Genomic DNA, 23,342 nt, shown 5'->3' with positions numbered 1-23,342 from the left:
TGAAGCAAGTGGTCAGCACAGAGCCCGACGCGGGGCTCGAACTCACAGACCGTGAGATCATGACCTGAGCCGAAGTCGGACGCTCAACCGACTGAGCCACCCAGGCGCCCCAGATTTGGGACTTTTAAGCCTCCAGTACTGCTTGAGCTAATTCTTTAAAATCTATAGATGGATAGATAGATGATAGGTAGATAGATAGATAATAGAGAATCTGTATATATTCATATATATACATATCCTGTTGGTTCGTCCCTCTGGAGAACCATGACTAATGCAGACAGGTAGAAATTAGGTGTGAAATTAGGTAAAGCTCTGGAACTTTAACGTACAGCTTGCTGCACCAGGGTCAGCAACGAAGAGTTGTGTTTTAACAGGGAGGGCCTGTACCATATCCAGGGTTCTAATGCCAGCTGCTTGACCATGGACGCTTGTCTGCACTTTCTAAGGCTCTCCCTCCCGAAGAAAGGGAAAAATAAAACCATCTACTTGTTAATAAGAGTTCAATGAGATATCAATACAAAGCAATGCTCGCTTTATTGGAAATACCATGACTACAAGAGGGTCACACAGAGTTAAGCCTCCTGACTTCCGGAGCACTTCTCTTTTCTTTGTCTCTGGATACCTACGTAGTGTCCCCTCCTTTGTCATAGGTGATGACCAAAGTGGCCCCAATTTGAACCTGAAGAGGACCAACGCTAGTTTACACTTGAATTAGAATTCTGATTTTGGCAGAAAGGACCCTCACGCTATTATAATATTAGGTGCTGTGATCAATCATTTTAAGTAGCTTCCACCTAATTCATTTGAGTTGATGTTATTCTCCTCATCACTGTGGTCAGCAGGCTTCCAGAAACGCCATGCAAGCCTCAAGACATGGTTCTGCGCCAGGCCCCACTCCTTCGCCAGCGTTCCCAAGAGGCCGTGCGGGTAGGCTCCATGTGTGCACTTGACCCACCAGGCACCCTTGTTCCCATCATACTGTGATGTATTGGTCTGAATACCTGGGTGCCACACAGCTAGGCGCCGTTGAGAAGGAGCATAAGAGAGACAGATAGATGTACCTTGATTTGATAAGTCAAATCAGATTAAGCTAATAGCATTTCAGAGACTTTCCTGAATAGTATTTTTCTTAGGAACTCACTACTAAACTCAGTTGCAACTTTGCCTGGCTAGAGTTGAAAGACTATGACCAGGAGAAGCCAGCTGGTGGGGGAGAGGGGAGTGGCGGGGGGATGATGGTTCGGAGAGAACTATGCTCTACGTTGATGCGGTCAGCTTCTCACATTATCTAGAAAGCGCTTTCACAGTCAAGGTCTTTTTTATTGTCCTTACAAATATCCCAGGAGAGGGACAGGGTGGGGAGCATAGCCTCTGCAGATAGATGCTTAGAAGAAAGAGCTGGAGTTGCTCAGGCTCAGAACTTTCCCTCCTACAGCCTCAGTGCTCACCTCTACACAGTCTGCGGTGTGTGTGGGGGGTAACGTCTGAAGCCCCCCAGCCTTCCAGCCAGAGTTGGCCCGAAACGGGCAGCATCTCATACTCTGGCTTTCATTTCCCTAGGAGGCCAAGTGACGTAAGCATATATCTATGGAAAGTTCTGGAAAAGAGTGCCTCTTGCCCAGCACATCCCTTGACCGATGCTCAGCTCCCTCTGGGGCTGATCTAAGCAAGTGATTCCTTCGTGGTTACCCTCAGCAGCACCTCTGTCTGGCGCTTTCTTACGTTTAAAGGGGACACAGTCACACTGGAGGATGTCCAGGTCAGTGAGGATTGGGGAGGGGAGGAGCAACCGTTGCATTTGGGGCGTACGGATGGCACAGGGAATATCCTGTGTAGGGAAGAGTTAGGGCAGGCCTGATGAGCTTGGGAAGCGCGCAAGGGTGTGTCGGAAGGACTGGGCAGGGCAGAATAGGACCATGTGATGGGGGGGCGGAGCCGGAAACCCTCACGATAAGGAAGAGTTTTCCAACGTCAGTGTTGTCCAAAGAGGAGATCGCGTGAGTTCTCCAGCATTGGAGGTGTTCAAGTGGGAACACGAGGCGCACCAGGTGAGGGAGCAGTTAAGTTAGACCCGAGGTTCTCAGCTGGCGATGATTATCGCCTGTGATGGGCCTATTTGCGATGTCTGCAGGTACCTTGGTTGTCACAACCGAGGGATGGTACTCGCATCTCATGGGCATCTTACCAGGCCCAGGACGGCCCACACAACAAAGAGTTATCCGGCCCCGAGTCTGAAGAGTGCCGAGGTTGAGAAACCCTGGAGCAAATACACTGTCAGTCTGGAGTCTAGGGTAAGGGCCCCATCTGTCCGGGGGCCCGGAAGACCACGGAAGGTAACCAGTGAAATGCCAGGAATATCTGGATTTCAAGGAAGATCGCCCAGTGGTATGTTCCAGTAGAAAAGTCTCAGAAACATATTTTCGGTTTCAGACGTGGTGGGCTAGATTTTTGAGACTCCGGCCGTCTCTGCTGTAGCCAAAACTCCGAGCCTCTCCAGAAAGCAAGTGTGTATGCTCCCACCGCTTCTGCCTACTTCCCCGCGTAAGTTGGAAGGCGATGTGCAAAAATCTAGAGGCAGGGTGTGCGGAGGGAGGGCGGATAGCTGACAAGCAAACAGAGGAGTCTGCGGTGAGATTTCACCCAAAGGCCTCTAAAAACTATGCCCAGCGTCTCTTCTAAAATTATTTTTAGGATGCTGTTTATGCCTTCTGGGTGATGAAATGTGTCAAAGCCCAGAAAAGTTCTGGAACTACAAAGAAATCCATTTTTACCAGACTTAGCACACTTAGAGCTTGGGAATCAGATGGATCTGAAGTCGACTCTTGGCTCTGCTAATTACCATCTGGTCATTGGACAAGTCATTTCATTCTGCTGGCCCTCACTTTCCTCATTTGTAAGACGGGGTAAGTGACATCTGTGTCACAGGACAGCTGCGAAGGCCACACGAGTGAAGGTACACACAACCAGGCACGACGCCTGGTCCATCAGAGGTGTCCACTAAGTGGCAGCTATTATTTCTATGATTACCTGCCCCCTCAGGGGATCTAAATAGCACGGGATATCGGGCGAGGCCCTGAACAAGGAAGTTAATGCTTCCTTGAAGCTCACGACGTAAGATAAAAATTAGCCTGCCCTAATTATATTTCTCCATGATTAAAATAAATCAGCAGCTGCCCGTCGATAGATACACATGACCTCATTTGACCCCCTTAACAACAACTCAGTGTACAGATGAAGAACGCTAGGTGACTGGCCCGAGGTCACATAGTGGCTCCTGCGTGGCTGAGGCTGAATGAGAACCCACGCGCACTGGGCACACAACTGCCCTGTTGCTGGCCATCTCGCCTCTCAGCCTTCTTCCGTCGTTCGGCCCTGGGCCTGGAAATCTTGGGGCATCTCACCGCAGCAAGATCTGCCCTCAAAGCCTGCCACAGACACCAATACGTAAGTGACCCGTTACAGCAAACGTAGCCCCTACCCCTTAAGAAGAGACTCCCAACCTGGACAGTGGGGGGGAGGGGGGGGCAATGAAAGAGATGGGACCTATTTCCGTATTTCAAAAAGTCGCCCTAAAAACACACCTTGACTCTTGACGAAGCTGAAAAGATTAACTAACTAATGTTGCACCGATTTAAGCTGGAATTGCGTTGATTCTGTGTGGTAATACTGCTTATGTCAATCAACATGGTTAGAAATTCTGATGGACAGTTCCTATGCCCTCGATGAGTGAAAATGGGAAGTCTTGACAATGTGATCGGCTTTGAAATCTGAATTCGATGGGAGAAATTAAGAAAAAATGCCCATGGCGGTGAAATATCTGGGAGTCACTAAGCTAAAAGGAAAAATACAAATCATGGAATATTAGGCACAAGACAACGTGGACCTGAGGACCTGGGGACAAGGGTCATGGTGTATGACACGCTGGGTGCTAATCTTCCCTTCTTTTCAGGGAACACTGCCCTGCTCCACGCAGACCCTGCCACCGATGTCCCCGTGTGTTCCTAGCCCCTGACAGGAGTTGCCTGGACATTCTGGACACACTCCTCTAGAAGCGGTGTGGCTGGGTCAAATAATGAGCCAATTGATCACATTTCTCTCTTGGAAACGGGGAATCAGGCAACTGAGAGGTGGAGTCAGTTTCTAGCAGAGGTGGAAGACAGGAGGCAGTGTGAAAAGTTGTCCCCTGCAGCAGGTGCTGGGTTGGGGGGGGGGGGCGGTGGATAACTCTCTCGTAGCGGGTGGAAGCTGCATGGGAATGGTGACCCATGAGTGGGCAGGAATGTCAGTCCACAGCATGGAGAATGGAACAGAAGTGGAGAGGAGGGAATACTTCATGGGCAGCGGCTCTAGGATTGGGGTTAGTCCTAGCTCCCATAAAACCTAGAGGTATGTTTCACCCCCTGTGGAGTAGAGAGCCCACTGGGGGAAAACAGCCATGGAATTCCTTGGAAAATGCCAGCTGGGGGTGGAGAGAAGAGCACCCAGGGGTGTGGCCCTGCCCATCTCCCACAGGAATGCCGGGGCTTGAACTCACAAACCATGAGATCGTGACCCGAGCCGAAACCGAGAGTTGGAGGCTTAACCGACTGAGCCACCCGGGCAGCCCTGGTCCCACTCTTTACATCCACACTCACACCGCTGCCTCATGGGGAACAGGGCTTCCCTGCCTCTAGACATTGGGCACGGCCCTGGGACTTGCTCTGGCCCATGGCATGCCGGGTAGACGGATGACTGTGTGAGTTCTAAGTCTAGGCATTAAGAGAGCTTGTATGTTGTCTCTGCCATTGCCAGAAGAATATACTCTGGCTAGCCCACTGGTTTCAGAGGGTGAGAGAAACGCGGAGAAGAATTAAATCAAACCTTGGCCAGGAGCCAAGACCAGCAGGGCCGACGTGGGATCAACGGAGGTGCCCTGGCCCACCTGCACACACGTGAAAAGTTAATGCCACCGAAACGCTGTGCCTGTTTTGTTGCACAAAACTTCCGTGCAAGTAGCTACATGGTAAGATCCCTTTGCAAAGATTAGATTGAATGTTCCTAATTTGGGCCCCAGTGATGAGTGAGAGTGTCGCACCCCATTGAGCCTCCAGGTGCTGATCATGGTACATAGTAAGAGATTCCCTAAGGGATCTAGATCCTTGGGGCAGAGGAGCGGGGCGACAGGTCCAGTCTTTCCTGTCCATGGAGAGATTCCCCTTTTTGCCAGCCTTGTAGGATTTTGTTTTACTTTATTAAATACAATTTGCAAGGCTCTCCTCACACCTGAGGTCCACACTAGGCTGGTTCTGGCGGCTGTCCACCGAGGTGCCATCGGGGCCAAGCAGCTGACCGTCACAACTCCCAGTCTCTGTTACGCTTCCCCGCGACCCTGGGGCTGCATTTTTGCCGACGAAAGAGGACAGGAAGAGGGAATCGCTGCGTGTGGGCTGGCGTATCGTGAGAGGGCCATGCCTCCTCACTTTCCCCTTCCTGCCGCCTTGCAGCCCAGGCCACGGAGTCAAGGAGAGTACACTAGACCGGTACTAACGAAGCGTGGTCCATGCCTCAGCGGCTCATCCTTGACTCGTTTGTTACTCATCTACAGCACGATAGAGAGCTCGTGCCGGAACGCAATGCACCTCCATCACTAACACACTGTTCAGCTCAGCTGACACTTTTCCCCCGTGGTAAGATGTTCTCGATGAAGGAAGCAGTGCATCGATTTACATCTTGGTGCCGGCTCCTCTGCCTCCTCGCAGAACAGCCCTGTGAGCCGCGCCACACCGGGGAATGGTACAGGTACAAGACGGAACGCACCCGGGTTCCCGAACGTCCGTGTGGAACGGAGCGGCTTCCCAACTGAGAACACGCACTCCGGGCTATAACGAAAAAGAGAAACAGACCCGTCTTATCAGTGTGGCATTGCGCGGTGAGATGTCGTTCTCGTAGCATTTTAGCTTTTCCCTAAGTCGGCAGAGTTAACCATCTCTTCCTGGCAGGGCTGTGGTGAGGATTTTAAAAGGCATCGGAGAAGTTACTCAGCCAGGATCTGTTAGGTCGCATTCACGATCCTCGCTGAACCAAACATGCTATGGTTTCCTTCTCTAACTGGATCTGTTGGATCTGTTCTTGCGCCCAGGAGTGGGCCAGACACTGTGGACACAGCCCTGAGCAAGACGGACACGGTCGCTGCCCTTATCACTCATAAGGGCAAAGCAACTCACGAGTCCAGGCCCAAGACCGGGTGTAGACAGCCTGTGCGCTGGGATGCTTAGAGGAAGGCCGGAAGTGAATGGGGGCCCCCAGGTACTTCCTGGCCTGCAAACGACACAAGAAACAGTAGTTGGCCTGAAGTAGAAGAGTCACACTTTCGGTACAATTGTTCCTACACGTTCATGTATCTACAGCGTTTTTCCGTGATCTCATGGGAGAAAAGCATCATTTAAAGATCTCAAAATAGGAGCGCCTGCGTGGCTCAGTGGGTTGAGTGTCCGACTTCGGCTCAGGTCACGACCTCACAGCTCGTGAGTCCGAGCCCCGCGTCGTCGGGCTCTGGGCTGACAGCTCGGAGCCTGGAGCCTGCTTCGGATTCTGCGTCTCCCTCTCTCTCTCTCTGTCCCTAACCCACTCGCAGTCTGTCTCTGTCTCTCTCAAAAATAAATAAACATTAAAAAAACTGTAAAGATCTGAAAATAATCTTGATTAAACTAAGAAAGGGACATTTTTCTACAACCTAATCTGGAAAGATGAAAGTTTCACGCTCCCCCACCAAAGACCCAGGGTTGTCGAGGGCGTTTAGACCTGAACATTTCTTAGGTTAGTCGTTCGTGAACCAAGTACCTATCGAACACCACTATGATTCAGGTTCTCTTCAGGAACACAGGCGGACAAAGCCAAGCCCCTGTGTTTATAGTAAAGGTCACGGCCAAGCGGGAGGTAGCCAGCCTACAGATGACCACCTGACGGTCGTACCTCTGCTTACTGATGGGATGAAGAGACAGGGGACCCAGGAGAGACCGGAGTCCAGGCCAAGACCAAGTGTGGGCTTTTCCTCCGGATTTTCACTGGGTCATTCTCTCAGGATGGCAGTACTGTCTTTCCTTGGCTGATCACTGCGATCGTAAAATTAGCATTTTTTAAAATCTCATAGCCAGACACGGGCATGGAAATACTCGTCCAAGCCCAAGGATAGTCAGTGGTGCCACGTGCACGTGAAGCTCTCTAAGAACCGCACAAATACAGCGAATCACCGGTGGAGGAAAATGTAGGATTTCGACCTCATCGGCGCCCACACCAGAGGCCGGCGAGGAACACCCGCACTTGGTGCAGGAGCACGCAAACGAACCCCCAGTTCTGGCAGCCCGAACGTGGAACAGCATCCTAACCAGCTTCTGTTTCTTGTGGCACTGCTGTGGCGTTAGCCCCCTCTGTGTCCAGGGCATCGGGACGGGAGTCCCGCCCTTAACCGTTCTTCACAGCTGAGAACACAAGAAGCAGAGAGGGGAGTTGAGCTACTCTGGAGAGGCGTGTGCCTTGGAGTTAGGGACAGCTCGAGCTTTCTGGTGGACGCAGCCTAGGGACCTCGACATAAAAGCAGCTTCTTCATGGAAGCAATATGCTTATGAGAGGGGCCAGGTGCATAATAACATTGCCGTTAGCTGGGTTCCCACAACCTGCCCGTCCCCGCTCGTCCTGCAGTTCATCATACAAGCGGGCAAGGGCGGCTCTGAAACCCCAGGCGGGGTGAGGCTATTGCTGGTGGCGGTGGTGAGAAGGGGGGTCCGTAAGAGGGAGACGAGGGTCCTTGGTCTAGGGCCGCCACGAGGGAGCTGGTCCACGGAGGGGGAAAGGTGTGAGAATCAGAAGTCCCTCGCTCTCCTGGGGCCTCCCCCCCGCCCCCCCCCCCCAGTAAAGCCCAGCCTGGAAGCGTCCATCCTCCTGGGGCTTACCCCCTCCTCCCCGCCCCACCTCTGCGATCCGGCCAGGGGTCGCGCCCCCCCCCCCCACCTCGCAGGATCCGTAGGCAGCTAACACGGCAGACCCCTCCCCACCCCCACCCCCCGGTGGCGCCGGGGAGGAGTTCGGGAAATCGTGTCGGAGCGGAGGCGTCGAGGGTGGGCAGAATGAATCCCGCGTGGGCCGGGCGGACGCGACTCCCGGGGGGGGTGGGGGAGGCGGCGAGGGGCAGGGTGGACACAGCCTGGCCCTCCCCCTCGGCGGGAAGACGGATGGTCCCTGGAGACGGCTGCCCCCATCGCCCCGGCTCGGCTCGCCGCGCGGAGACGTCAGAGCGCTCGGGGCCGCGGCGCGGGAGCCCCCCGCCCCGCCCCCGCCCGCGCCGCCGTATAAAGTCGGGGCCTGGCGGCGGCGGCGGCGGCGGCGGCGACGCTCTGCGAGTCCGGGTCCTCGGCCGCCGCTCCGTGCCGAGCGCGCACTCCAGCCTCCCCGCCCGCACCATGCGCCGCCGCCAGCTCCCCCTCGTCCTGCTGGCGCTGGTCCTCTGCCAGGCGCCCCGGGGCCCCGCCGCCCCGCTGCCGGCGGGCACGGGCACCGCGCTGGACAAGATGTACCCGCGCGGCAACCACTGGGCCGTGGGTGAGTGTCCCGCGCGCCGCAGCCCTCGGCGGGACCGCGGCCGCCCGGGCCCCGTCTCCCCAAGCCCTCGGCGTTCCTGGGGCGCCGGCTTTGGGCGGCGGGGAGGGGGCGGAAAAGGGTCTGCCCCGACCTTTCCAGCCCGGCACCCCCCTCCCGCCCCCCACCGCCTTCCGCGTCCCGGGAAGACGTCCCCGAGCGGCCTCAGGCCGGGCGGGTGGTCCTTTCCCGCTCTGTTCCCGCTCCCCCGCGGGGACCCGGGCCGGCGCGCGGCGCCCCAACAGCCCAGCCTTCCCTCCGCACCGACCCCACGCCTCCTTTGACCCGCGCCGTCGCAGCCTGTCCTTGAACGACGTGGGGAGCCGGGTCCCCGAGCGCGTCCCGGGGGCCCTGGGGACCCCGGCCGCCGGGAGCCGGACGCGGGCTGCGCGCCGGAGCCGAGCGAAGCCACAGGTGTGGGAGCGCGTCCTGGGGTCCCTGGCTGCTCAGCGCGCGGGGCTGGAACGCCGCCGCGTGTCCGTGGCTCTCTCCAGTTCCCTCGGTCCTCCTGTCGCGGCGGCCGCTTCCTCTCCCCTGCCCTTTTGGCCGGCCCTCCCTCCCTCCCTTCTCGAAGGCTCGCGGCGCCCGCTCCCCGCGCCGATCCCGGCCTCTCCGTCCCCCGAGACCCCGTTGTCCTCCGCCTCCCCAGACCTGCCACCTCGCCCTGCCCCCTAGCTCCTTCCTCCTTCCCGCTGCCCACTCGTCCCGGCCTCCGGGTCCGGGCCAGGAGGTGCGCTGTCCCGGCCCCGAACCCCGGCGGCGAGGACCGGGCGCGGCGGTGGGGCCGGCGACGTCCGGGGGGCGGGCGGCGGGGCGCGCACCCACAGCTTTCCCCGCGACCGGCCGGAGGGTAGCGATCCCGCAGCCTCGCGCTGGCCCAGCGTCACCCCGGGGGTCTCCGCCGCGCCAACCACAGGCTCCGTCTGGCCAATACGTAGCGTCCAGCTTCCTCAGACACCTCCCCATAGGGCCACCTCCGACAGCCCCAACACTTCCCGGGAAGCTGGTCCATCCCGAAGAGGTTTAAGGGGTGGCGGTGGTGGTGTGTGTGTTTCCCTATTTCTCTAGCCATCTACTCAGAGTGTGGGAGGGTGTGTTGGAAAGACACTTGCTAATCCAAGTATCGGGCGGTTCACAGATGGTGTGAGGACCAGGACGGATTTCTGGGAAGAGGTGAGGCTGGAACTGTCACGCCCTCAGCTCCACTGCTGGGTGTGCCGGCAGAGAAATCCAGAGCTCGGCGGGGGGTGGGGGTGGGGGGAGATGTGCAACGGGGTAGTTAGTTTTCATCGTCGCTACAAGAACTGTCTGCCAAGCTTGGGCAGCCCCGAGGTGAAGGTGTTTGTGATCTCGGAGGGACACCCGGAACCCAGCAGGCATGGAGGGGAGAGGCCGGGATGGGTGAAGGTGAAAAACCCCTACCCTTGAAGAGAGAAGGATATTTGCGAGGCATTACAGAAGCCAAGCCTAGAATTAATACTTGAAAGGGGCTTCTGGGAATTTAGAGGGAGTGGCCACCGTCCCGTGCAGCCATCAGCCAGTGCGCTCTCAGATTTCCAATCTCCTTTTGCTCCTCCATATTTTTGTACTAAAAAAAAAAAAGGCTTATTATTAGGTAACCCTTGCAGGCTAAAAGCAGAACAAGAGAGTTATTTGGGAAGCTAGAGTCAGGTCGTTTCTGATGCAAGCCAACCTCCACGGCTGTAGTCCCACAGCACATCTGTCCCCCCCCCCCCCCCAGGACTTAGGGTGTCTGGCATTTAAACACCCTTCCTTCCTGGTGGTGCTTGAACTTTCCTAGAACATACCGACCAGTGGTCACCCCCAATTTTCTTATTTTCCTATTTGTTCTCGAATGCACTCTTTTTCTCTCTTGGCTGGCTGCACAGAGCTGATTAGAACAAGAGACAGAGGGAGGTGAAGGAGAAAATCACAGTTGGGTCTAAAATAACATTGTGATTGAGAGAAAGTTTGCTTTGGACAGACATGCTCTCCGTGGGAATCTGAGCACTCATAAGCATGAATGATGTTGTTGGGTTTTAAATTTAGCCCTCCACTACCATAAGTAAATGTCTGTCCTCCTCAATCCCCGAAGACTTGCAGTTTCATGTTAATTATATCAAACGAAAGCTACATATTGCTGTCCATGAGGAAGCTGTCAGCACCAATTTGCAGGTTTGTTAAGGGAATTGCTTCTTCAGCTGAGAGAGGCATGGTGTGGCAACGGAAAGCAAGTTAGCAGATGGAAAACTTAAATTCTTATGTGGCTTGATGTTTATGGAAATGTTTTGTTTGTGCGATGAAAATAGAGGTCCACACCGACGACGCTGGTAACTCTCCCCTCCGCTCCCATGAAATGCTCCTGGCAGTGGCTCTAACTTTGATGCCCAAGCGTGTCCTGGCAGGCTGCATTCGGAAACACCGGGGTTCAGCTGCAGGTGCCTTTCCATTGTAGGGCTGCCCCCAGAAACTGTGAGATATAGTTTAAGGATCACTCCAGAAAAAAACCCAGCTCTTAGAAGTGCTCAACACTTTATGTCTTAATGGATATTTTCCTAAGTTGAGGTGATCGTCAAATTTGGAGCTCAGGAAAATTGCTTTATGTTTCAAACCTGCTATTTTAGTGGTATTTTTAAGCGATTATAAGGGACAAAAGTTGTTTGTTTTTTTACTTCTGGGCAAGGTTTTATTGTTTTCAAGGGCCTGTCTTTTGTCTATGCTGAGGTCTCTATTACTATGATATGGACACGTAACAAACGGTGATGGGAGAAATAGAGGTGGACAGGTCATCCATATCCACGTTGCCATGGAGACGGTTATTTCGTTGGTAGTTGCCAGCTCTAAAGTGAATAGGACCCAAGCAGTGTGTGCTTCCCTGGGACGTTGTGGATGGTGCACTTCCAGTCCTCATAAGCAGACCGTGGAGCTGGGGGTAGGAGTCTGAACACCACCCACCCACCAAACGTGCAAATATGCACACTGTCACAAGGTCCTATGTTCAATCAGTCACAGAAGGGAGGATTGCTTTATCTCCCCGTTTCAGAAAAGTCCACCAAATTATTCGGGCATGACAACAATGTAGTTCCTATTTGTAAAAACATCTCCGTTGCCCCCCCACCCCCCCACCCCCGCTTCATTGGCAGTAACACCTTTCTCAGTTCTAGCATCCTGATGAGAGCAATGAAGGAGTGCAAGAGGGACCGAGGTCATCACTGGAGCATCAGGTTCTAATCCTGCCTTCCCATTATCGTGATTCAATTTCCTCCATATAAATAAAGCCAAATGCTTTGCTGCTTCCTGAGCAGTTGTGCCCCGTAATCACTGTTAGGGCTAAGAGCAAGGTTATTTCGTGGCTACCCAGGCCCCGCCGGTGACCAAGCAGATAGGTGAGGTGCCAGTCCTTCAGGATTCCACTCGTGCGGTCGGGAACACGTCCCAGCTGTGTGGGGTGGCATGTCCTAAGTGGGTTGGCAAGTGTTCAGATGGCCGTTCAGTAAAACCCTGTGTGAAGGCTCCCCGATACCCACCGAATTAACGTCTCCGAGTCACTTAAGGAGTCACAGTCGACCGATATATGATCCCCGGTTCCTCGTTCTAACATCAGCCTTTTGTAGGCCTTACCCTTCTCTCCAGACCCCAGACTGATTTCTACCTGCCTTGTATTTTCAGGAAGTTCAGAGACGCTTCGAAGCAGAGTTATAATTATGGTAGAGTCTAGACTGTGAGCCGATTTTAATCCTAGGGTCTTCGCTTACGCGTGGGTGACCTTTGACAAGTCTCGTTTTCATCCAACTTATTGTGGGGTAGATCGAGTGAAACGTCCTGTAAACACCCGCCTGCCGTAAAGTCACAGCAAGGCCGTCGCTGTCGGCGGACAGAGCTCTCGTCAGGTTCACTGACTGGGGTCTGTTACATATTATTCCCACGCCGTTTACCTTAAATGCTTCTAAGGCCGGGCAGCATTGGAACCGCAAAGAGCTTTCCTTGCGACCTTTCAGTCAAAGGCAACGTTGGTCTCCTAGTCTTAGGAGTTTAAAAGTCTGATAAGTTCCAACTGCAGAAAGCTGGGGGTAGGGGAACGCTGACGAAAGTCAGATAATGTGAGTATTATTTTTTTTTCAACGTTTATTTATTTTTGAGACAGAGAGAGACAGAGCATGAACAGGGGAGGGGCAGAGAGAGGGAGACACAGAATCTGAAATAGGCTCCAGGCTCCGAGCCGTCAGCCCAGAGCCCGACGCGGGGCTCGAACCCACGGACGGTGAGATCGTGACCTGAGCCGAAGTGGGACGCTTAGCCGACTGAGCCACCCAGGCGCCCCTAATGTGAGTATTATTAGCACGGGGCTAATGTGTTAGCAAGGAGAGCAGACCTTGGATTCCATACCCACATCTGACACTATGGCTATCCCACTTGCCTACATGAATTGCCACGTTTTTAGTGGCCTGGCCTCCTGCACAGCAACTTTTATTCATTTATGTGGCGGGAACGCATCCCTGGAGCCATCGGTAGACTTTCACGGAGTCTTGTAGACATCCCAGAGAAAAATCTGCACGTACGGGGCTGCTACGTGTTGCTCGGAACCTGTTTCGAATCCTTTTTTTCATTACATACCCAACAAATGAGAATTTCTGAGCGAGCTTTCTTGCATTCAATCTCAGCTAAAATTCTAAGAAAGTTGAAATGAAAACTTCCTTTGGTGCAATTGTGTTAGAGGTAAGAGGAGAGCAACATCTCGTCTCATCACGTGAGAGAAAGCATCGAGGCTTTTCTTTTCGGTAGCAGTCCACAACTGGCTGAGGAAGATGTTGAACCTCCGTCACGCGGGTGGGAACAGGACTCGGATGCACACAGAATCGGCGGTGGCATGTTAGATATGGAAGGTTCCTCAGGCCTCATCTAGTCCCACCTGTTCATTCGCTAGTTGAGGAAATTGAGCCCCGGGGATGCTCAGTAACTTGGCAGAGGCGACCTAGCCGGTTAGCCGAGGTGCTGGGACCAAACCAAGGTCCCCTGAGTTGCAGTTTTAAATTTTGTCCAGCTGATCGCACATTTCGAACAGGGAACAGAAGATGCCAGACGTTTGCCAGAACTAACTTCTGATAATAAAATGCTGTTTATTCTGCACCTAGGAGGAAGCAGTACGAACCTAAAGGGGGGGGTCCTTTGAAATTTCTGGTTTCTTTGTTCCCCTGGGCTCAGTCGGTGGCATTCTGTTTTTGTGTTTCTTTTTACAGGGCACCTGATGGGGAAAAAGAGCACGAGAGAGTCCCCGTATGTTTATGAAGGGGGGAGTCTGAAGCAGCAGCTGCAGTATATTCTTTGGGAAGAAGCTGCGAGGAATTTGCTCAGCCTCATGGAAGGAAAGGGGACCGGAAGCTATCAGCCGCCTCAAAGGGAGCTCCTGGCCACCCGCCAGTCTCCTTGGGATTCCCAGGATGGCAGCGCCTTTAAAGTTGTAGGTTCAAAACGTAAAGGTACAATGTGCTGGGGAAGTGGGGTGGGGTGGGGGTGTTTGGGGAGGGTCAGAAGGAGGTTAGGTGTGAGCAGAGAAGAATATAACTGTTTAGATGCAGGCCTTCGCAGCCACTTAATTAGGCAGACGTCCATACACGCCGAGAAACGAGCAGACGCTTCCGTGTTATTTCTTCCCACCAGAATAGGCGATGTTTCCTCCTTGCATCTCAAAAGGGTATTGGTTCCACACTCCAGTTTAGGAGTTTTATTAGTTACTGTGTTTAATAGCGATTGTGCCCTGATGAGATTTTTTTTTTTTTTTTTTTTTTAGCCCACCGGGCCCTCCCAGAATATTTTGGTGGTGAGGCCAGAAATTATTTGAGTCAATTCCTAGGTTTGTTTTGGGTGAGCACTAGTGGGAGGGGCGCTTCACGCAGGCTTTTAGAAGAGAGCATTCTGGTTTACACAAAGTGGCACTCTTGTAGAAGGGAAGCGAAAACAATCATACCAAATTGGCATTGCTTAGATACAAAGACAGGAAATGGGATGAAAAGGAGAAGAAGATGTAAAGAAAGGAAGCAGGGCAACGGCAAATGAGGTGATTCTCATTACCCTTTAAGAAGTTTCCGTGAAATTTATATAAACGGCAAAAATAATAAAACTGCAAATTCCTGCAATCCTAGTGATGCCTCTTCTTGGTCAGCTGACTTTATGGACTTCCTGTGGCGGGATGTCCAACAGCAGTGCCTTCTCCTTTGAAGACTAATGACAATTGCCATCACAAAACCCTCCAAAGCAATTTCACAGATGCTGAAATGGACGTACACTCATAGCTCATGCGTTTTGTTTTCATTTGATTTTAATGTTTATTTTTGAGAGAGAGAGAGAGAGAGAGAGAGACAGAGCGTGAGTGGGGGAGGGGCAGAGAGAGAGAGAGAGGGAGACACAGAATCCGAAGCAGGCTACAGGCTCCGAGCTGTCAGCACACAGCCCGACTCAGGGTTCGAACCCACGAACCGCGACATCGTGACCTGAGCCGAAGTCGGACGCTTCACTGACAGAGCCACCCAGGGGCCCCCCGGCTCATTCATTTTTGAATGAAACTACAACATCCCTTTGAGTTGCTTTATTCCTCCAAACCCGGCCCTGCATAACTTTGGAGGGTTTTCAAAAAAATTCAGCTCTGTCCTTAAAGATCAAAATTTTCCTGCCATATTCAGAAGAACATTCTGTAAGCAGCGAAGCCAATTATGAAAGAATAGGTCTAGAGAGATCTCTGAGTGGTCGTAGTACAGGGTGGGTTGAGTGGGCAGTCACAGACAGTGAGTGTTTCAGGGGGACAATGTTTATCAGCATTCATGTGACCGGAGGGGAAAAAATCATCTTTTTTATAATCAGACCTCGCTTTCCTACTACATCTTTTTATGTTTTGGTCTTCTTTACAAGTTTAGAAAGCCCATTCCATTTCATTCCACCTTAGGTTGAATAATTAACTATTGCACACATGGGTGCCATTCTTTTGGACACATTTTCCAGCGATATGAAAAAAGTCAATGGTTGGAGTCGTTGTTGCCTAGACCAAAAGAGTCTGCTACCCCCCCTTGCTTTGGAAATTCCATCTTCGTGAAAGAATGTGGATGTGCAAATTGAAAACACCTTACAGTTGCCTTATTCACAAAGAGGGAGTACCACGAGAATAGATCTATTAGAAATCCATACATCGCTCAGTGTTAGAAAGAGGTTTAATAACTTAGCCAAGCATTGCCAGAAGGTAGCAGCTGGAATTTTCAGGGACTGAAGGACTTTTCTTAAAATTAAATTCTATCCACATATGCTCTCCTCACCCATTTCGGTACTAAAGCATCAAGTCCTCTTGCCAAGTCTCCCAGAGCTGTAGTCAGAAACTCTGAGCATCTTCCTATGTTTTGGTGACAAAGTTATTTACTTAGTTCAGAAAAGATTTATGTAAATGTGCACTGAATCTAGACCACTCTATCCTGGCAAATAAGCTCCAGAACTTTATTAGTAGCTATGGCCAATCATTTTCAAGGTTAAGCTTAATCTTTTTTTTTTTCTTTTTTTTTAATGTTTGTTTATTCTTGAGAGAGAGAGAGAGAAAATGGGGGAAGGGCAGAGAGAGAGGGAGACCCAGAATCCGAAGCAGGCTCCAGGCTCTGAGCTGTCAGCACAGAGCCCAACCTGAGGCTCGAACTCACGAACCGAGCGCTCATGACCTGAGCCGAAGTTGGACCCTTAACCGACGGAGCCACCCAGGTGCCCCAACCTTAATCTTTTAACTGTACCCTATCTCAAAAAAAAATTAATGGAACGTTTACCCTATGGTTTCTAGCACACGAAGCAATGTTCAGGTCAGCCCTAGGGCCTGATCCATAGCCCTGGATGTGGCTGTGGATTGTCTTGAGTTTCAGTGAAGGTTGAAGCTGGCCTGTGGGTTGCCGGACCTACAGCAATGTTCTCTGCAGCCTTAGTTTTTTTCTCTTATTTGGTGGACCTGAAAGGGCCTGTGAGTGCATTGCAGAGGGTGTTACAGAAAGGAAGGAAACTTTTTGAAGGCAAGTCTGCCCTCACTTTTAAGGGATGACTCCCACTGCCCCATCAAATCAACACAGAGAATTGAAAGGTTTTATTTTGTAATGTGTGAAACGCTCCAAGGGAAGTTCCAGATACAGGAGAAGCAGCAACATGTCCTGAAGAATAACTAAAAATTCTCCGATTACCCCGACAGTTGCTCTGAGGGAGCAGAGTGAAGTTACCCCCCACCTCAAAGAGAGCTCCTCCCGCCCCAATAACGGACACACACACCCCCCCCCCCCCCGCCGCCTCCAGGCGTTGATCTTCCTAGGTTACTAATTCCTCTCTTCCTTGTAGCTTGACTTCCATTCCCTTGAGCCAGACAGCTCAGATTCAATATTTTGAGCCAATGCAGGGGCTTCCTGGATTCTTCCCCTCACCCTCCCCTGGCCCCTTTTATGACCCGTGGCTCATATTTCGAGATGGATGGTAGCATCCTCAGGCAGGCTGGCGAACCCTTAATAGTGCAGCCTGGGCTTGTGGAGAAGAGCAAAACTAATTGGTCGGTGTGGGAATTAAACCCCAGGCCCTGGCCTCATTAGCACCTGGTCAAAACAGTTGAGCCACAGAGCAGCTAATAACTGGTCTGAGAATAGCGGTAATTCCTTTATTAGAAACAAATGGCTGGTCTAACCATTGGGGAGCCTGAACTGTCTGAGAATCTTGGCAAGTGTAATAAGCTCTTTTTGAAAAGCGTTTTCTCATCTCAGCATATAGAGGGTGCTCTATGGGAACAAAGACGTATTTCAAAATTAGAAAGAGCCGAAAGAGGTAGGGGCTCCAGAAAAAGAGGAAGTGAGTTCCTCTCTCTTGGGGGGACGGCTGTGGTTCTCCAGCGTGAATGTACTCAGCATCATTTGGAGGATTTCGGAAAGCCGGGATCGCTGGGCCCCACCCTGAGTTTCCAATTCAGTAGATCTGGCATAGGCCTAGGAAGTTGCTTTTCTACGAAGCTCCCGAGTGACGCTGATGGTTTGTTTGTTGGGAATGCGTTTGCTTCTAGCATTAGAACTTCAGTATCGCGAACGATGTTTGCTTAACTCTTTCTCGTATTTTTCAAGCTGGTGGACTCTCTGCTCCAGATTCTCAACGTGACGGAAGGGACCCCCAGCTGAACTGACAGACAACAACAGCCTCTCTCAAAGAAGCAAAGCAAAACCCTTAAGAGACTGTGTTCTACACGCATCAATTCCACTGGATCGCCAACCAGATTTTCTGTGTGCAAAACACTTAACCATTCCTGTATCTTTCAACCTGGACTAAATTCACAATTTTCAAGTGGCATCTTCTGCTCTGAACTTGTTCGCTGTGCATAATTAATTGTCCATTAAGAGTCTTCCAGTGAATGCTCTTTACATCTGGGCTATTTGTCCATTAGCGTCTAGCCCCCAACCTGTTAGCACTCACAATAAAGACGTAAGCACGATGTCCAAAGGGCCGGTAGTGCTCTTATTTCGATTCCAAATGAAAAGATGTGGCAGAGATTAATGAACAATTTGATAATGAACTTGTGTGCTCACTGATGAAGGCAGGCTGCATTTTTAACTCTCCCCTCCAAAGGCCGCTTACTGCATCCTTGTAGTTGGCTTATAACCTTTCTAGAGGCTTCAACTAGAAGCTCATATTCCCTTATCCTTGCCATTACATGGGTTAGGCTGAAGGTAGAGGCCTGTTTGTCACTTAATTCCCATTTCTTCAGCCTTTACCATGACTGGGTATTTGGCCAATGTTATCAATATTCTCCTCATAACAGTTTTATAAGCTGAGAAGGAGCATTCTCATGTAATAGATGAGGAAACAGCATTAGAGAGGTCCAGTGACTCAGCCAAGGTCACATAGTAGATGGAAGTAGGATTCAAACATCCAAAGGCACCAGATTTTCTGCAGCATTTAACTTTGCCCACATTGTCTCGTTTTTAACCTCCCCTTCAGTATACTTAAGCCTAGCAAATAGGGCTCTTTCCTCAAAACTTCATGGCCAATCTGGGAGGAAAGTGGTCGCCACTGACAGATTTAGCCAGCTCCACAGCAAGAGGAGAAGATGAATTCGGGAGATTCCCTTCCATTTCCAGAGGACACGGCCTGGTGGTTGGTAACACTCACCGGTTCCAAATTTATCATGACATTCACACATGAACAGATTTTAAAGCTTTGTGCCATATGTTTAGATTTCCTTCATTTAGGGAAATCACATTTGAAACAGGAGAGAGGTTTGTCTCGCTCTTGTTTTGATTGTCAAAGAACCACGTAAGACGCGATGTTTTCGTTCTAATTTCTTTTAAAACCATGTTGACTCACAACTTACAACAGAGCCAGATCTGGGAAGCTACGTGCAATGTGTTGTCAACATCCCGCCACCTTCCTCTTCCTGAGGCTTTTCTGGTGTCTTTCCCAAGAACTGGGTCAGCTAAAGTCCGCCATGCAGCTGTTGATCAAGGGGTAAGCCCGATCACAAGGACTCGCCTTCCGACAGGACACTCGTGAAGATGGGAACAGTGTTCCAGACCTAGGGGGAGCTTTCTCTAACGGCGACCTTTCAGGCAGGGAGAGAGAGGCAATACTCCTGGAACCACTCCATCTAGACTGTCCCTTCTTTGCTTGTGTCGTGAAAGTAGATGTGGTCCTGTGTTTGGGCTGCAATTATTTTTTCTCTATGTGTTCCAAGACACAAGAACAGCTCCCTCAAATCTCCTGACCCTTGCAGGGCTCCCCTGTACCAAGGCAAGTTAGCATTAGGATCCGTTTATTTAAGAGATACACTTTTCCCTACTAGAAAAGCTTTCTCCTCCTCCTCCTCCTCCTTCTTCTTTTTCTTCTTCTTCAAGTTTATTTATTTATTTTGAGGGGGGGAGAGAGAGAGAGAGCAGGAGAGAGGAGCAGAGAGAGAGAGAGAGGGAGAGAGTCTCACAAGCAGGCTCTATGCCATTAGCGCGGAGCCCGACTGGGGGCTCCCTCCCATGAACCATGAGACCATGACCTGAGCCAAAATCAAATCAAGAGGCACTTAACAGAATGAGCCACTCGGGCGCCTCCAGAAGAGCTTTCTTGAACCCTCCTCTGCAAGCGCAGTCCTATCACATATCATAGTGTGTTCCCCGCTGGGTAGGGTTAACTTTTAGCTGCAAATAACATCCTCCCCGGTTCGTCTTAGTAGGAAAGGAAATTTTCGGAGAACATACTAGGCAGGGAAGACGGAGAAACGGGCTTAAGGCTAAACCAGCAGCTGCCAGGATCAAAGCCACGCCCCTGCCCCGGGCGATGAGGTGGTTCGCGCATGCCCCGTTAGCCCTAAAGCATTCTGCAGAACTGCCTGAGCGGACACTCTCTTCCACGGGCTCGGCCGCCACTTGTGCCTGAAGTGATAGGTGCTCCCTCCGAAAGCTCCTTCAAAGCTTTTTGGCTGACTTCCACATTAGAGTTTTGAACGTCTGTGTCTGATTGGTGGACCCCAGATCACGTGTCTGGATTGAGCCGCAAGGGAAACTGGGAGATGTAGTTTTGAGGCTTCTAGCTTGGGAAAACGGGACTAAAACCATGGGACGCTATCAAAGGAAGGAGCGGGGGTTCACTCTATATGGTCAGAGACAGATAACATATCCCCCCTCTCCTTTTTTTCTCAAAAAAAAAAAATTCCCTCTTTGATTTCTGCCCATCCTCTTTTAGAGAACAGTTAACATCCATCCGGGAGACTCTAGGGACACAGGAGCCTGGTGGCTGTTTTCTACAGCACACAGACCAGGTGTGTGTGCACAGAGCAAGAAGAGAAGATCGCTTTTAAGAGGTGACAATATTTAGAAGCCCTTGCGGCCAAGCAGGATAAATAGAAGGAAGAATCCAGAAGGGAAGAAAGCAATAATCTCCTTCAAATTTGTTCTTTTGGAAACACAGTCTTTTTTGTTTGTTTGTTTGTTTGTTTGTTTGTTTTTAAGTGGTACAGGGTAGATTGCTCAGGGTAATTTGGTAGTCTTTGCTTGCCATCAGAGGTTCGGTAACACACCAAGCAGGCATTTCAAGCTGTGCAGTACAATTTCCAGCCCCGCAATGCCCACCTTTCAGTTCCTCCTGGGGCTACTTGCTCATCGCAAAGCATTTTAACCCAGCTCAGATGAGGAGGCATCTATCTAAGTAAATTGTGGAATTTACGTTGTTTATCGCCTCGACCAAAGGCCGCTTCATTCAGACACCGTGAAAGAGCTTCTTCAAGGGAAACCCACGGTGACAAACGATTGCCATTCCCAAAGCAGAAGCACCATGGTCATCACGGAAAGGGCTCTCACCTTTGCCTCTTGGGGCCTTGTGTTTTCCAATTAATCACTTCCTTAATTAGACCCAGATAAAACACAGAAACATCTCTCCGTTTCCCCTCTGGCTTTCCTTCCGCTCTCCCCAGCCCACATAATTTACAGAACATATACCAACAGAGGTGGCTCTAACCACGGGTGGATTGAGACAGTCTCCAAGGAGAGAATGAGAATGTTCTTGGTCCTTCCGATCAGCTGCGGTAATCATGCCCTGCTCTTGCCTCACTCCTCCACCAGAGAACATTCTGGTGGCTCTCCCCCAGCTCTGTCTCCAGAGACCCGGGAGAGTCCATCCCTCCCGGATGGACTCTCCTCTCTGGATAGGACTACCCTCTTGCTCCTTGGGGGAACGGATGTCACCCTTCCACACTTCTGCCGGGGCCATGATATTCAGGCACAAAACACGCCCGCCCTGCTATTTGAAATCTTCAGCCTTTGTCTTTGAGTGAGAACTGGCCAGTTCCAGCCACAAAGGAGGCTGAGAAATGTAGTTTTTCCAGCTGGGGACATTGCTACCACCCGCCCTTCCCACACCCTCCCCCCCCCACCCCCAACAGCCACATTTCCCTTCGTACTAATAAAGAAAAGAAGAGGGAGGATGTTGGGTAGGCAGTATTTGCCATGTCAGACTATGACAGGATTGAATTCCAGGATGGAGTTAGTGGGTCGTGACACTGACACGACCGGAAGACTTCTAGACAGTATACTTTCTCTGTGGCCCGACCTATATATCCTTCATCTTTGAAAACAAGGGACTGAAATAGACATGATGTTTTGTGGGTTGGATGTTATCTTTAATCGCTAAAAGTAAACCTAAGATGTGATCCTTTCCAAATACCTATTAGCATGGAAAAGTCCCTTCCGACTGCGTCACACCTGTCTTTGTACGTGGATGTGTGTGTGTGTGTGTGTGTGTGTGTGTGTGTGTGTGTGTGAGAGAGAGAGAGAGAAAGAGAGAGAGGTAGATTTGCACTCTTTCGCGCACATTCCTTCAGGAATGGGAGGACTTGGTAAACAAACGGGAAGAAGGGAGCCCAGAGCCTCGTTTTTTGGTCTGTTTGCCTTTTTGTTTGTTTTGTGTTTCAGCTTTCGGGGGGTATAACGGACGGACGAAAATTGTGTCTATTTAAGGAATACAATATGGTATGCTGATACACATACACATTGTGAAATGTTTGCCACAATCAAGCTAGTTAATACAGCCCTGACTTCATGTCACCTTTCCTTTTCTTTTCTTTTTTTTTTTTGATGCAAAGAGTTAAGATCTCCTTTCAGCAAATCTCAAATATCCGATACAGAATTATTAACCACAGTTACCATGCTGTGCATTAGATCTCCACAATGTATTCAGCCTGCACAACTGAATGCTCTGCCCTTTGACAACGCCTCCCCTTCCCCACCCCCGTCCCTGAGCCCTAACAGCCACCATTCCACTCTGCTGCTTTGAGTTCAACTTTTTTGGGTCCTACTTATGAGTGACACCGTGCAGTTTGTGTCTTTCTGCGTCTGGCTTATCTCACTTAGCTTACGGACCCCCAGTTTCACCCGCATCATCCCAAGCGATAGGGTTTCCTTCTTTCTAAGGCTGAAACATATTCTACCGTCTCTAAACACTGCGTTTTCTTTATCCATTCAACCAACCACAGACATTTCAGTCTTGGCAATTGTGAGTAATGCCACAGTGAACATGAGAGTGTAGATATCCCTTCGAGACGCTGATTTTATTTCCTTTGGGGGCACAGAGGTGGGATTGCTGGATCACGTGGTGGTTCTACCTGTGGCCAGGCTTTTCTTTGCCCTGTGATCGGACTCATTAAACTAACTAAGGGATGATGAATGAACGATTCCACCTGACTCTAGATGGAAAAGAGACTTTCCCGTAGACCTTCGAGAATGAACATTGTGCCAGTCGGGACACCTTGGCTGTTAGTAACAGAAACCCTTTAATTCAGATTTGCATAGAAGATAAAAAGACTTATTTTCTCACATACAAGAACTCCACAGGGAGGTGGGATTCAAGGTTGTCTAGTTCAATTTAATGTAGGGACTCAAACAGATCCCAAGGATGTGGGTTTTTCCATCTTGACACTCTGCCTCTGGCAGTTCAGCTTTGTCCTTAAGCTGCCTTCTCTCATGGTCACAGGATGGCTGCTGGAGTTCTGGGTGTCACATCCACACATGACAACCTCCAAAGGAAGAAGAGAGGCCATCTTTTTGTAGGCGGCACATTATTAATAGTGATAAATCCTTTCCCGGAGGTCTCTAATCCCTCACCTCAGTGACCAACGGGGCCACAGGCTTGCTCTAACCCTGCCACTGATGAAGGGAATCCGACCACTAGGGTTGACCTCCCCTGATTAGGATTTACCGATGAGTCACGCG

The 23,342-nt window shown here is 51.0% G+C and overlaps 1 protein-coding gene across 2 annotated transcripts; it reads left to right on the top strand.

The window, feature by feature from the left end:
* Positions 1-8,169: 8,169 nt before the first annotated feature.
* GRP (gastrin releasing peptide) lies at positions 8,170-18,085 on the top strand. 2 transcript variants are annotated; one of them, XM_058691932.1, is made up of 3 exons: positions 8,170-8,574; positions 13,848-14,068; positions 17,721-18,085. In XM_058691932.1, the coding sequence occupies exons 1-3, from the start codon at positions 8,208-8,210 to the stop codon at positions 17,772-17,774; spliced, it is 642 nt and encodes a 213-aa protein (XP_058547915.1). In that variant the 5' UTR covers positions 8,170-8,207; the 3' UTR covers positions 17,775-18,085. The 2 variants fall into 2 exon arrangements, with proteins under 2 accessions (XP_058547915.1, XP_058547914.1); XM_058691931.1 differs by having other exon boundaries at positions 8,174-8,574; positions 13,848-14,087.
* Positions 18,086-23,342: the final 5,257 nt, after the last annotated feature.

The sequence above is a fragment of the Neofelis nebulosa genome, chromosome 11, assembly GCF_028018385.1.
Source record: "Neofelis nebulosa isolate mNeoNeb1 chromosome 11, mNeoNeb1.pri, whole genome shotgun sequence".
NCBI classification, from domain to species: domain Eukaryota; kingdom Metazoa; phylum Chordata; class Mammalia; order Carnivora; family Felidae; genus Neofelis; species Neofelis nebulosa.
Note: the sequence above shows the minus strand (reverse complement) of the source record. Positions and strands in the feature narration are given on the sequence as shown.

Coding starts and splice junctions, on each gene's coding strand:
- GRP (XM_058691931.1), top strand. CDS start 8,208: ATGGTCCCTGGAGACGGCTGCCCCCATCGCCCCGGCTCGGCTCGCCGC. Junction 8,575..13,847: donor CGGCAACCACTGGGCCGTGG/GTGAGTGTCCCG, acceptor TTCTTTTTACAG/GGCACCTGATGGGGAAAAAG. Junction 14,088..17,720: donor TGTAGGTTCAAAACGTAAAG/GTACAATGTGCT, acceptor GTATTTTTCAAG/CTGGTGGACTCTCTGCTCCA.